The sequence below is a fragment of the Sciurus carolinensis genome, chromosome 3 (genome assembly GCF_902686445.1).
Source record: "Sciurus carolinensis chromosome 3, mSciCar1.2, whole genome shotgun sequence".
NCBI lineage: Eukaryota > Metazoa > Chordata > Mammalia > Rodentia > Sciuridae > Sciurus > Sciurus carolinensis.
Genome location: NC_062215.1, coordinates 154,968,608 through 154,983,028, shown reverse-complemented (window position 1 = coordinate 154,983,028; position 14,421 = coordinate 154,968,608). Strand labels below are relative to the sequence as shown.

At 34.4% G+C, this 14,421-nt stretch overlaps 1 protein-coding gene across 4 annotated transcripts in view; it reads right to left on the bottom strand.

Annotated features, from left to right (window-relative positions):
* Pikfyve (phosphoinositide kinase, FYVE-type zinc finger containing) overlaps positions 1 to 14,421 on the bottom strand; it is a 77,960-nt gene that overhangs the window by 40,139 nt on the left and 23,400 nt on the right. For all 4 annotated transcript variants that reach the window (XM_047544693.1, XM_047544694.1, XM_047544695.1 and 1 more), the window contains 5 exons: positions 9,479 to 9,617; positions 7,990 to 8,147; positions 6,765 to 6,876; positions 5,487 to 5,634; positions 4,785 to 4,952 (listed from right to left, as the gene is read on the bottom strand). In XM_047544693.1, the coding sequence (XP_047400649.1) occupies positions 4,785 to 4,952; positions 5,487 to 5,634; positions 6,765 to 6,876; positions 7,990 to 8,147; positions 9,479 to 9,617 (725 nt within the window). The remainder of the gene's footprint in view (positions 1 to 4,784; positions 4,953 to 5,486; positions 5,635 to 6,764; positions 6,877 to 7,989; positions 8,148 to 9,478; positions 9,618 to 14,421) is intronic.

The following is a 14,421-nucleotide window of genomic DNA, read 5'->3' as shown; positions in this document are numbered from 1 at the left end:
GTAAGTCACAACACAGTTTAACGCCTTTAAGGTGAAAGTTTACCACAAAATTATTTCCAAGTTCATTTATACACAAATGGGCTTTAAAAGGAACTGTTTATAAGCCAATATGACTGCCTTCCCAACCAGTAAGCAGAGAAAGCATTTTATTTAGAAAATTCAAGTGCACCATGCCAAATGCAATAAATAAGACAATGCTATGCTTTATTTCTCTACTTTCCTTGCAGAAATGAATAATACTAAATCCTGTTAGTTCAACTAATGTATTGTTCTTTACAGGTCTTACTTTCACTCTAAAGTTTAAATACATAGGAGATTCCAGAAATGATGTATTTTCCCCAACAATTTATTATGAAACAATTTAAGCATACAGAAAATATTGCATACCACCCACCTACATTCAACAATTGCTAAGGACCTGCCATATCTGCTTTCTCTTTACATATACATATGCTTTTTTCCTTGAGCATTTAAAATTACACATATCAGATTTTACCAATACTTCAACATGCACCTTTTAGAAATAAGGGCATTCTTCTTTGCAGCCACACCACCATTTACAGACTTAAGAAAACTGGTAATATCTTGTTTTTATGGCACAGAGGATCAAACCCAGGGCCTCATGCATGTTAGGCTCTGCCACTGAGCTATATGCCCACTCCCTGACAATACTTCAATATCAAAGAGCTGTTCTATACTGAAATTTACCCAACTGTCCCCCCAAATGTCCTCAAACATGGAACCAAAAAAGTTCATGCACAGCATTTGGCTGCTAAGCTTATTCATTCTCTTTTAATCTAGAACATATCTCCTACTTTTATTCCTTTCCATGATAAAGAATTTTTAAGCAACCCAGGCCAACTGTCTCTGTGCAATATTCCACAAGTGAATCTGAGCAACTGTTCCTCATGTTTAACCTGCTTCTCTGTTCCATGTTTTGCTACACATGGGAAATTATATCTGGAGGCTCAAGGGAGCCATCATTTTCACTTTTCTCTCTAGGTCGTACTTATGATAACTTTCCGAGCTTGGTTCAGAATTCTGCTTGCAACACATAATAAAACACATTTCAAATGTACAACTCTCTAAAACCAAGAGTGAAAAATTAACCAAATCAAAGATCATAGTTTAACTGTAGCTATTTCAACATATTTTATAAATCCAATTTCTTCAGTCATAAAAGATAGAGGATAATTGATAAAGATTTAATAAGCACTGCCTTTAATTCCTATGAAAAAGATAAAAAGTAGTCAATCCCATTTGTATTTATTTAAAGGGAATGAAAACAGGCAGAAGAATTCTAATCTTTCACACCCTTTTATTTTCCCCCCCACACTGGGTATTGAACCCAGGGCCTTACACATGCTAGGTAAGGCCTCTACCACTGAGTTATATCTCTATCTCTTTTTATTTTATTTTTATATAAGGTCTCACTAAGTTGCCCAGGCTGGCCCTAAACTTGAGATTTTCCTGCCTCAGCCTTCCCAGTGCCTTGAACTTCAGATTCTCCTACCTCAGTCTTCTCAGTACCTGGGATTACAAGTGCACTATCATGACCAGCTCATTTTAGAAATCTTTACTTTCTGATAGGTTCATTTTAACAACAAAGAGCAAAATATTTTGTAACATTTCAACTTCATAAAGCAAATGGAAAAAGAATAATTCTTGTTAGTATGCTAAAAACTAGTTAAGAAAAGCAGGGCACAGGGGCACATATCTGCAATCCCAGCAGAGTGTAAACTTAAAAAAGTGTTGAACATAAGTAACTACAAATAGACAAAGCCCTACAGTATAACTTAGGAGCATCCTCTTCCTTCTGCTATCTAGTTATTAATTATCCTTTTAACATTTGCACACCATTAAAATAAGCTATAAATTAATGTGCTAATATTAATAATGGCCTTGCTGAGCTCCTACATTCCCCAAACATACTATGCTTTTTGTGTGTTTCTCATACAAAAAGTCCATTGTCCAATGGTGAATGTGAGGTGCTAGGGGGTGAAGGAGATGGTGGTCAAAGAATATAAAGTTTCAGTTAAACAGCGGAATAAGTTTTTTGAGATCTATTACACAGGATGATGACTACAGTCAATAATGGTGCATTGTGTATTTCAAAATTGATAAGATAGTAAATTTTAAAGGTTCACACCACAAAAAATGATAAGGAAATGAGTTGATGGATATGTTAATTAATTTGATTTAATCATTGCACTGTGTACATGTTATAAATCTCTCTGTACCCCATAAACACATACAATTATAATTTGGCAATTCACAAGTTTGAAAAGTTCCAAAACCAGTACTTTAAATGAGTAAATATGATCACTGCCTTCAACTACTTCTTTAATACATTTCAAGTGCAAAATTGTCATTGTTGTCTATGAAGCTATTGAGAACCATCAAATGCCTAACATCATATAAAACAGTATCTATGATATTCTCCTCATCTACTGACCTCATATTAACATAAGATGAAAATGGGATTGTTTTCAAAATGATTTATTTTAGTGAACCAATGCAGCTACCCTTTACCACCAATCCTTTTCAAAACACCACAGTACATACAATTCACTAAACTGTCCTATAATTTTTCCAACTTCCAATACCACATCAAGAAACTACCTTTTTAAAAAATGTAACTCATCTATCAATGGAGTCATCTAGACTCTTTCTTACCTTACAAAATAATAATCTCTGGCACCATGATCACAGACCCAAATTCTTTCAATAATCTGACATGCAGTCTGCCTACACCTGGCAATGGACTCAACTGAAAATAGTAGGACATTCTCTATCTCTTTTCTCTCTTGGGCTTTACTTTCCCCTTAACCATGTATTCTTTCCTACCATGACAAATCTTGACAGAAAAAGAAAAGCTTCTTTCAGTCATCAATATTATGTTGATTTCCCTAAATAATTTGCTTAATTTTTCTTCCTTGCTACGGCAGTACATATTTTCTCAGATATCCCAGGCATTTTCTCCAGCTGTTAGTGCCATCTGGACTGCTATCCTGTCATTTTTCTTAAGAGTGCTTGGTCCCTCTTTCAGATTCATCATCATATTAATGTTGCCACTTACAACTTTTGCAGACAATCTTTTTAAAGGTTTGAGATCAAAGAAGTTTCATTGGAGTATAATGGGTTTCTCAACTGCAGGTGCATCTTTTTATTTTCCCTGGAAAATGTGAGGTTGTACTATTAAAAAGTCATTACTGGAACCTCCTGTTCCATTCCCCGCTCACCACTCTGAAGTTAGGTTTCCTAAAGTACATGTGTGACTGTGCTCAGCAGTATGTCCTTTGCCATTATGAATTCTATGATGATAGATCACTTTCTTCAAGATTTTCAAAACTTCTTTAACTTTCCAAGAGGTGAAAGCATCAGCAAATCTCAAATATATTTTATATTCTGCTTTTAGTGTAATGAAACTGGTATATTCTGCCTCTAACCCACATCTGTAAATTGATATTCAAAAGCATCATAATATCCTCCAAGTGACAGTTAATTCTCACACAAGTGTCATGTCTGCTTTGCTGTTCTTTCATACTCACCCAAATTTTCTCCATCTTTTCTCCAATTTCTGTTTTGAGGATTTCCATAAAGATGTATCCTCTACTTATGCTCATTGCTAGGCAAAACTTTCCCACTGCCTAAATTTCTTATTTTTAAATAAGATACATCTTATTATTGTAATTCTTAAAGACAATCTACCACATCTTGACAATAACTTATCTTGACAAGAGAAAAGTATTTTAGAAATGTAATTTGCTTCAAATTATTTTAATATAGGTGGTTTAAGTTCAGAAATTCCCATTTCTGGTATTTGAGTTCAAAACAGAGAGGAACAAAGAATTAAGCAAGCAGTTCAGAGACAATTCAACCTTAGAGAACTAAATGTTTAAAATTCAAATTCAGGTAAAATCATGGAATAACGTATTTTATTTTTATAATAATGACTTTTCAGTTATTATGACATGATAAACTCCCATAATTACTTTTTTTCATTTATTTACTTTTACATAATGCCATGTTAGAGCTATAATTTAGATTGCTTTAAATTATATCCAATAATGTAAACCTATTTTTTAAAAGGCATTTTTAAAAAGGCATTTTATTTCTTATGTGCTGCTATCTTAGATTTTAGAAATAGTTTATCTTATTTTTCCTTTTATATCAAATGTCTTTAGAATATGGCCATTATTGTTTTTAAATCAACAGACTAAAACATCAAATAAGATAGCTAAAAATAACAAATGAATTCATTTTTTATTAGATTTTTCAAATAAATATACCATATGTATAATAGGCCTTTTAAACTGTAGTAGAAAGATGTTTTAAATGTGTGAATAATTTCCCCCAATCTAGTGCAATCATCTAAACGGGTTTAGAGAAATACTATGTTATTACAAAATAGCATAGGCAAATAGGCTTTAAAATGTTAAATGAAGAAAGAAAAAAGAATAGAGCAGAACATCCATGTTATAAATGCAAAGAAATGCCACCTTGGAAGTTGCACATTATGGGAAGAGCAGTCAGATGTAGGTCCTTTTAAAGATTACAAGCTTTAAACTGGGCATGGTGGTACTGAGGGAGAAAACAAGAAACAAAAAGAACCAAAAAGGTGTAGGGAGGAGGTGTGGGGAAAATGAGAAAGGGTGAAACAAAACCCACATCAAATCCCCTCAGCCATACTGGGACAGAGGAAGCCAGAGGACAAGCTGGCATGAGATCCTATGGCCCAGCTCTCCAGCCTGTTTGGATTCCAGATGGTGACTACCTCCTACCTTTTTGGTCAGCAGGGTGAGGGGGCACATGTGGGTACTTGGAGGGCTTCTTGATATGGAAGTTCACGTTGTCCAGCTCCACGTTCAGGCTGATAGACGCAGCTGAGTCACTGTCCACTGTGGACTGGAAACTGCTGACTGAGGTGCGCTTGCTAGGACTGGCAGAATCTTTTAGTGTTGGGGAGGGGAAAGAAATATAGGGAGAGGAGGGGAGTAAAAATGGGTTTTATCAGGGTATTGGAGGAAAGGAGAAAAATGTTTTTTTAATATACAAGCCCAATGTGCAATACCAAAATGGATACAGTATTTTCATGTACTTCTGTGTAGACTTATAAAATTTGAACAAATTAAATATAAAATCAATTTTTAAAATGAATAAGTTTTGGAGGTTCTGCAGAAAAAAGTCTGATATCATAGGGAAGAGGTGAGAAAGTTGTCTGCTGCGATATTATTTGCTCAGAGTTATTTTTAAGCTGCTGCAAACTAAAGACTACAGTAAAATCTGAAAACATCAGTTGCCTAACAAGTTAGTATCTCAAGAAAATACTGTATCTAAGACAAGGATTGCTACTAGATGCTTACATCTGGTTGAAGCCATAAATTTTTAAAGTAGAATTTTTTTAACAGAATAAACAAGACACACATTCTATCATACACACATAATGATCCATAAAAACTAAAATGTTAGAAAGTCAAACTCACTAGCCAAATTATCGTCACCTTCTTCAGCTATCTGTTCTGTGTCGCTGTCATCAAACTTTATGTCTTTAAACCAGGATGGCTCAGAGTGTCCCTCCACAGAGTTCACCGAGTCACTGTCTGGAGAAGGCGTCTCAGAAAATTCTGTACTCTGAAAACATCAAGACAGGATCCAAGCAACTGATCCTCAATGGTAATGATGTTGGGGGTATCACATAACAGATAATTTGTACCCAATACTTTTATAAACCTAACAACTGAGTAAATTCATCTTAAAAAATAAAAACTAAGCTATGAAAAATTATACTGGTAATTCCACTGTTAAAATTGTAATTTTCATTAATTAGAAGTCTTAGGTAGCATGTCATAAACAAAATATTACTTTGATATAGATTTTACAGGGTTTTATATCATCCTTTAGTTCTCGGAGTGAAGACTGCCTAGCATCTAGTCTAACACTGGGCAAGCTCTGGGACAGATCCTGAAAAATAACTGTCACACTTTAACAAACTACACAACAGTCTTAAGGGTCATTTCTAACTACTGAGTTGCCGATTTTAAGTGCCAGTAGTGTGCCTCAGTGGTAGACCACTTGCCTGGCAGGGATGAGGACATGGGTTTAATCCCTAACACCTCAAAAAAAAAATTAAAAGAAAAGAAAGAAAAAGAGTTATTTATTTCATATACACACACACAACAAATATATTTAGTGTATGTGTATGTACTTTATATATGTAAATACACATATATAGCTATATAAATAAAGAATAAAGTATTTTTTAAAATTTCTATTTTGAAGTAATTTTCATTTCCCTTGAATTACAAAAATATATTATTTTACCATCAGCACACAATTTAATAGTGCTAACAGTCAAAATCTATTTCTACTAACTTTCAATTTTTCAATCATTTTGTTACATACATGTCACTCCCTCTTAGTTCTAAAAACACAAACAGTAAAGTTGAAAGCCATTAAATGACAAGTTAACTATAATACTACAAAGCCAAGTTAAGCAAAGCCACACCAAATAAAGTGTTCAATCCTGATAGTGGGTTTTCATCACTATTACCCACTTAAAAAAAAGGATGTATAAAAAGGAAAAAATAGCTACTCGTATAGCTCAGTACAAAAAAAGTTGTAACTTTCCTTAAACAGCAGGGAAAATCTATTAGGAAAAAAAGTTTCTTTGGTTAATTCAACTACTTTTTATTCTCACTGATGAAGAAAGACTTCAAAACAAGCTTGTTACATTCTCATTAGCAGTAAACAATGAAAGTTACCTGCAGTGGTCTGTAGAGTGCATACTCATCCCTGAAAAGCTGGTCATGATGACTAACACAATCTAGCCAACGTCCATCAACCATTGCTTGTCCAATTGCTATAGCTTGTGCCCTGAATCAACAGCAACAAAAATGAAATATTTTAAAAGTCAGTCAGAATAATTTTACAGAATAAGACACAATTTTTTTTTTTTCAGTTCAATCAGAGTTGGAATTTCAAATTGTCCTTGGATAGGTAAAGGATAAAACAAGAGACTGTAGGCAAATTAAAAAATTCCTCTAGATACCATAGTAAAGGGTAAGAACCTATGGTAACGCAGTCCTAGAAAAGCCTAATTTTAATTACCGCCAAGTAATTAAATGCATACACACCTCTCTCATTAATGGAAGAGTAATAACATGCTGAAAACAGCATGACTCCTGTAAAGAACTTACAGTCTTGATGAGAAAACACTAAATATTACAAATATAGATAAAAAATATGTGTGTGTACATGAAAGAAACACAATCAACACATTTTATTATGTGGCATTTCAGTTTACAAAGCACTTAGTCAACATTATTTTATTTCTCCCCCAGTTTATTCACAGGACCAAAATATTTTTCCCATGTTGGAACTAAAGGGTCAAAGTCACAAAAAGATTGAATAATTTGATTAAAGGCACAAAGCTACAGAGATACACCAAGAATTAGAATCCAATGCTTCACTGTTTAAAGCTATTTCTCTCTTTACTAATTTAGACATTTGTTTCTTAAAAGAGGAGAAGCAGCTAATCTGAGCAAGTTGTAAAACCTAGGGGAATATGTTAATCTGAAAGGCTATATGCCCTTTCTGTTTGATATTCCAGGCTTGGCTTATAAATCCAATTCTCAATACAGGTTGTAATGTCTAGATTACAGAACAGTAACAGAAAATTTTTGACCTTAGAATCTAGCTACATTCTCCAATCTTGCTTTACTATCTTGCTGATCTATGTTTGGGGAATTACTGCATGCTCCTACTTTTAATAAGATAAACTGACACCCCCCCCACCCCCTGCAACTGTTTTCTACTGGAAGGAAAGTTAATACATTAAAAAAAAGTCAAAAGTCAAATATATTAAAAAAAAAAAAAAGGAAATCTTATTCACAAAGAAATGTGCTATCTCTGTATCTTCAAACATGTGTGCTCATTCAAAATAAATTAACAAATAATATCAAAACCTCTTTCTTAAGAGCACAATACCTGGTAGCAATGTGTCCATTTCGGATTAGCCAGTTAACCAATTCCTTTCCTACAATGCAATTGGGATGGGTTCTCAGCCAGTACCGGTGATCCTGAAACTCCATTCCACTACTATGATGACAGATTTTTTTCCACAGGTCCTTTAACTGAACACTGTCCTGCAATTCATTAAGAGCAAGTGTTACTCCTGAGAAAGATACTATCTACCTTTTCAGATGCTTTCCTGTGATTTTCATATTTATAAAAGGAACTTTGATTTGGATTTCTTTAAAGCAGCTAACTGGTATGATTTAATATAAATGATGCATACATGGGGAACAGCTTGAGCTCAGTTCATCTAATTCCAAGCATAACTTTTTCTCTTAAAAACCAAGTACCACTTTTTTGGATCAATGGCACACATTATCCATCTCTTAGTTAAGTACAAAATATACTCTTCTTTTTTGGAAATGGGATAAGGGTAGATGATGGCAACAGGCAAATCACAATAATCTAAGATAACCATTCCCAGTAGCCTTCCTTCCACCAGATTCATTCCATACTTCTCTGTTCTATCCAACTGCTAGGTAAATTTTCCTAAAGAAAGGACTTAAGTGAATTACTTCCTACTCAATAAAAACTTTATCAACATTTCTCAGCAACTATAGGTTCAAATCTAAACCTAAGTGATGGAATTCATTGCCTTTCACTGGGTAGTCCCAAACAACTCCATTCTCACTATCCACAGCCTCCAACTTAAACTCTTTCCCAGTTAATAAATCCTACATTATTTAGTCCACAGAAAATGCCATGCTTATTCTTACTTCTATACCTTTCCTTATACCTTTAAAATAAGATTCCCTTTCTTTTTTTCCAAACCCATTCCATCCTTCAAATCATCCAGCTCAATACCTTTCTTACACCCTCACTAATTAATGACCAATTTTTAAAATTTTATAAAATACATAGCTGTATCATTCATGACACTCTTTTTTTAGTATTAAGATACACATCTATTTATTTTACCATTAAAACCTTCCCATTGATCTGATTTCTACCTCCTCAATTAAAAGTTGAGGACAGAAACCATATTTTCTATTTCTTTGAATCACTCTGAGAATTGAACACAGGATTTTATAGATAAGCAAATGGAAGAAACTAATTATTATCCTACATAAACATAGAATTAAATGTCTGAAGGGCTTCCCATGTGTATAAGAAACATGTTTCAAAGTTTAAATAGCAAGCTGGAATCTAAGAGCTATGCTCTCTTATTATATAGGAAACTGAATTCTGATCTTGCCAGAAGAAAGGCATAAAGAAAATATTAATGCAGTAAGTGAGAAAGAATCCTTGGACCAGTTTCTCAGGTGATTTGAGTAAAAATTTAAACTAATTATTTCTGTCTAATTGATATTCCATTTCATTTATATGTTTCTTAAAAATTTCAGAGAGATAAACATCCTTTATGATGAAAACTAGCAATGGGTCAAAGACAGTGTACTGGTACCAGAAGAATTTTTCGTTCATCCTCAGTGGTCTCTGTCCTCACATACGTTCGGTTAGCCTGGGGACTGACAGAAGTCTCAAATGAAGGTACCATAGGAGAACCAGATCGATCCAATGACAGGTTAGTAATGCTGGCTGATCTGGAAACAAAAATAAAAAGTAAAATAACAGTTGTAAATTCTTCATCTATAAATAGGATTGCAGTGAATATTCATACTTAAATGCTTACCTGCCAATGTTAAGTGCAATCTTATTTTTTTATTGATTCTATTTAGTTATACATGCAGCAGAATCCATTTTGATATAATTATACAAGCATGGAATGTAGTTTATTCAAATTAGGACCCCAGTCTTAAGGATGCACATGATGGTGAGATTCACTAAGATGTATTCATGTATGTGTATAAGAAATTTATGTCAGATTCATTCCACTGTCTGTCTTTTTCTTATCCTTCTTCCCTTCCTATCATTCCCCTTTGTCTAATCCAATGAACTTCTATTCCTCCCCTTCTACCCTCTTATTGTGGGTTAGTTTCCACATATCAAAGACCTTTGGTTTTGGGAAATTGGCCTATTTCATTTAGCATGATAATCTCCAGATGAACCCATTTATCGGCAAATGTCATAAAGTTATTCTTCTTTATAGCTCAGTAATATTCCATTGTGTATATATACCATATTTTCTTTATCCATTCATCTGTTGTAGGGCATACAGATTGACTATACAGCTTAGCTATTGTGAATTGTGCTGCTATAAACATTAATGTAGCTGCATCACTGTAATATGCTGATTTTAAGTCCTCTGGGCATAAACCAAGGAATAGCATAATGGGGTCAAATAGTGGATTCATTCCAAGTTTTCTGAAGGAATCTCCATACTGCTTTCCAGAGTGGTTGCACCAATTTTTAGTCCCACCAGCAATGTATGAGTGTACCTTTCCTCCCACATCCTTGCCAGCATTTATTGTTATTTGTATTCTTGATAACGGCCTGGAGTGAGATGAAATCTCAGTGTAGTTTTAATTTCCATTTCTCTAACTGCTAGATATGAACACTTTTTTTTTGGGGGGGGGGGGGGTGCTGAGGATCGAACCCAGGGCCTTATGCTTACAAAGCAAGCACTCTACCAACTGAGCTATCTCCCCAGCCCCATGAACACTTTTTAATAAATTGTTGACCATATTTCTTCTTTTGTGAAATGTCTGTTCATTCCTTTGCCCGTTTATTGATTGGGTTATTTGGTTTTTTTGCTGTTAAGTTCTTGTATATCTTGGAAATTAACACCCTATATGAGGTGCAGATGGCAAAGATTTTCTCCCATTCTATAGACTCTCTCTTCACACTCTTGATTGTTTCCTTTGCTATGAAGAAGCTTTTTAGTTCGATGCCATCCCATTTATGGATTTAAGGGCAATCTAAATGCAACATCTGTCTCCCCACTGATCACCAGGGTTAATTCAGCTGATCTGGCTGTCTAGGTGGGTGCCCCCTTACCCCCTCACCACTCTTGGTGTGTCCTTCCCACTGTGTCATCAATCAAAGAAGATGTCCTTCCCCAACAGAGGAGGGAAATTCTTCAGTAAAGGGTATACTAGTAGCTGCATTGCCCTCCTAGAACCTCCAAATAAGTTTTCAAAGGCACTTTTAAAAGTAGTTATGATGATTACATACAATATCATCACTGGGAAAAATAGGAAAAGGAAACTCAAACTGTACTATCTGTGCAACTTCTATGTGAATCTAAAATCACTTGAAAGTAAAAGAGTAGAAAGTAATTATGAAAGATTACAGGAAAATAATTATATAGTTCACATATCAGTAATATTTCAAAGGAAGTGGATGTAAGTGCTTCTTGTTAAAAATGTCAGAATTTGGGGGGGTTATAGAGAAACATAAAGAATGAGAACTAAATGTAGAAATAATATTACAAATCATGGTCAAAAAACTAGAGTTCAGAGATCAAATTCACCCTGCCTCCTGTTTTTGTACAGCATAGAGAACAACAATTCTGAACCCCAACTAGGTGATATGTTCAAAAACAGAATTCCTCTTTTCTCACTAGCAGACCTATATTTAAAATAGTGCCCCAGTTATTATTATATTTTCATTTCATCAGTTAAAAAAAAAAAAAAACTAGTGAATATTTGTTTCCGCTCATGACTTTTACCCTTAATTTTGCCTCTGGGCAGTTACCAGACAAATGACTTATAAGTGGATTATCAACAGAATCAAGCAAGTTTTTTATTTAAAAAAATTATGTAGCTAAAATTTACTTAGCTTCTACCTAGAAAAATTTTTTAAAAATTTAGCTTACAAATAAAGGATAAAAGGCAGAAGCATCTGTGTGTTAGATACTATGTAACCCATTTGTTAAGGCAATGAATAGGTTTATTTAATCCTCACGATATTGTATAGAGTAGATATTTATAGTTCCATATTATAGATAATGAAATCCAGATTCAGACCTTTAGTCAATTTTAGGGTAACTCAGCTAATAAGCATAAGAGCTGCCATTCAAAACTAGGTCTCAAAAGACAAACCATCTTCTTTTCAGTATAAAGATAAAAATATTTTTTAATAACTTAAGAAATTATTCAGAGATTTAGCAGAAAGTCATTAATTGTCAATGGGAAACAACTATATCAAATAACCTTTAAGCAATATTTTTTTAAATAATCAGGTATTCACTTATTAGTATATTCTTTTAGGTCAAAGATTATCATTATGTCTTATTCAATTTAAATCTCTTTTCCAATGGTGGCATTGGTTCATGCATTCTGCCTTTGTCTAACATTCTAAACACATAATCTATTACAGTGGCAGTAAGAATAAAAGCAAATTGGTTAATTTTGCTGTCAAAAGCTCTAATTAATATGCTAGTGGAAAGAACACTGATGAAAATTATAAGCATAAGGGCTGCCATTCATTGAATAAATTACATCTCTCCTAAAGACCTTCATTAATCTTAGTACTACTTCAAAACACATGAAGATATACTGTAAACTACACAACTATCTCTTTGATTGTGTACATGCCCAAAGGAATATTGTAATTTATATTATCTTTTTAAAACTCACCACATCCCTCTGCTGTATTTCCTTCCTTCTCTTTATAGCAAAACTCCCAATTCCAATTATTTTTCCATCCTATTTTAAACACCAACCAACCCACTGAAATTAACTATTATGCTTTAACTCATCGTACTTAACATTTCAGCAATTGAACTCTTCCCTCCTTGAAAACTTTTCTTCACTTGTCTACTAGGACAAACACCACTCACAGACCTAGTTTTCCTCTCACCTCAATGGCCTCACCATCTCCTTCTCCTTTTCTTGGTCTTCTTCACTTCCCAATTCTTAGTCCCTGGTCCTATTTCCTCTCTTTTCACACTCACTCTACTGATGATCCCCATCCAGGTTCACAATCTTAAATACCATTCACATAATGATGACACCTAGATTTATATCTCCAGCCTGTATCTCTTCCCTAAATTTTGGACTCATATATCCAACTGTCTATTTGACATCTCTCTTGGATCTCTAGAAGGTCTGCCAAATTCAGTATGTCTAAAACCAAACTGTTTGGTATTGGGCCACACGCCTATAATGCCAGCAACTCCAGAGTCTAAGGCAAAAGGATCACAAGTCTGAGGTCAGCCTCAGCAACTTAGTGAGACCATTTCTCAAAATAAAAAATAAAAAGGGCCAGGAATGTAGCTCAGTGGTAAAGCACCCCTGAGTTCAATTCCCAGTACCAAAATAAATAAAATCAAACTGTTACTCCCAGTCTTCCTCTATCTCAATAGATAGCAATTCCAACTGCTCAAGTAAAAAATCTGAGTCATCTTTGAATTCTCTTTCTGTTGTAGTCTACATTCAACTGAACAGCAAATGTAGTTATGTCTACAATCAAAATGTATCTAGAATCAATTTTCTTTCTACAAGCTTTCCAAGTGGTCTACCTGCTTCTACTCTTATGTCCTACAACCTACTCAACAGAGCAGCCAGAATGCTCCTTGCAAAATAGTTAAAATCGTGTCATCCTCCCATCTTCCCATTCAAAAAACTCTCCACTCATTTTACTCTTATAGAGTAGATGGTCAACTAATAAATGTAGAAGAAATGATGGAACTAGAAAGTCATCATTTTGTAACGATCAGAGTAACATGTAATTTGAGCAAGAACCATAAATGGATGCTGAAAATAATGAATGAAGGACGTGTAAAAAGCAGACTACTTATACAGTCTCAAAGTGGCTCCCCACATATCACCTATTAATTACAAATGGAAAGATGGTAACTACTTTATAGTGAAAAAACTTAGGACATAACCTTAGCCAGGAAATCAAGTCAACATCACCAGTGACATTATCCTTTCTAACATGCAAGACTGAGAAGGACACATCACTTATACAGTATTCCTGTGCTTTCCCAAAAATGCATAGCCTAGCCAGGTGGTGTGGCACATGCCTGTAAGCACAGTGGCCTGGGAAGCTAAGGCAGGAACAAGTTTGAAGCTAGCTTCAGTAACTTAGAGAGGCTGTAAGCAAACTGGCAAGATCCTGTCACTAATAAAAATGCAAAAATGAATGGAGATGTGTCTTAGTGGCCAATAGCTCCTGGGTTCAATTGCCAAACACACACACACACCTATTATCTTATCATGAGGAAACATGTGACAAATCCAAACAGATGGGCCTTTTATTTTTTGACACTATGAAAAATAAAGAAAACAAACTGTTATAGTAAAGAAGATCAAGACATGACAATTAAATGCAATGCATGATCCTGGACTATATCACGGACTGAGGGAAATTAGTACAAAGGTCATTACTAGGACTACTGGCAAAAACACAGAATACATACAAGATATTAGATGACAGAAATTTCTTACCATTACAATGTCCTGAAGTTATACATGATTATGTAAGGGACCTTAATTGTTC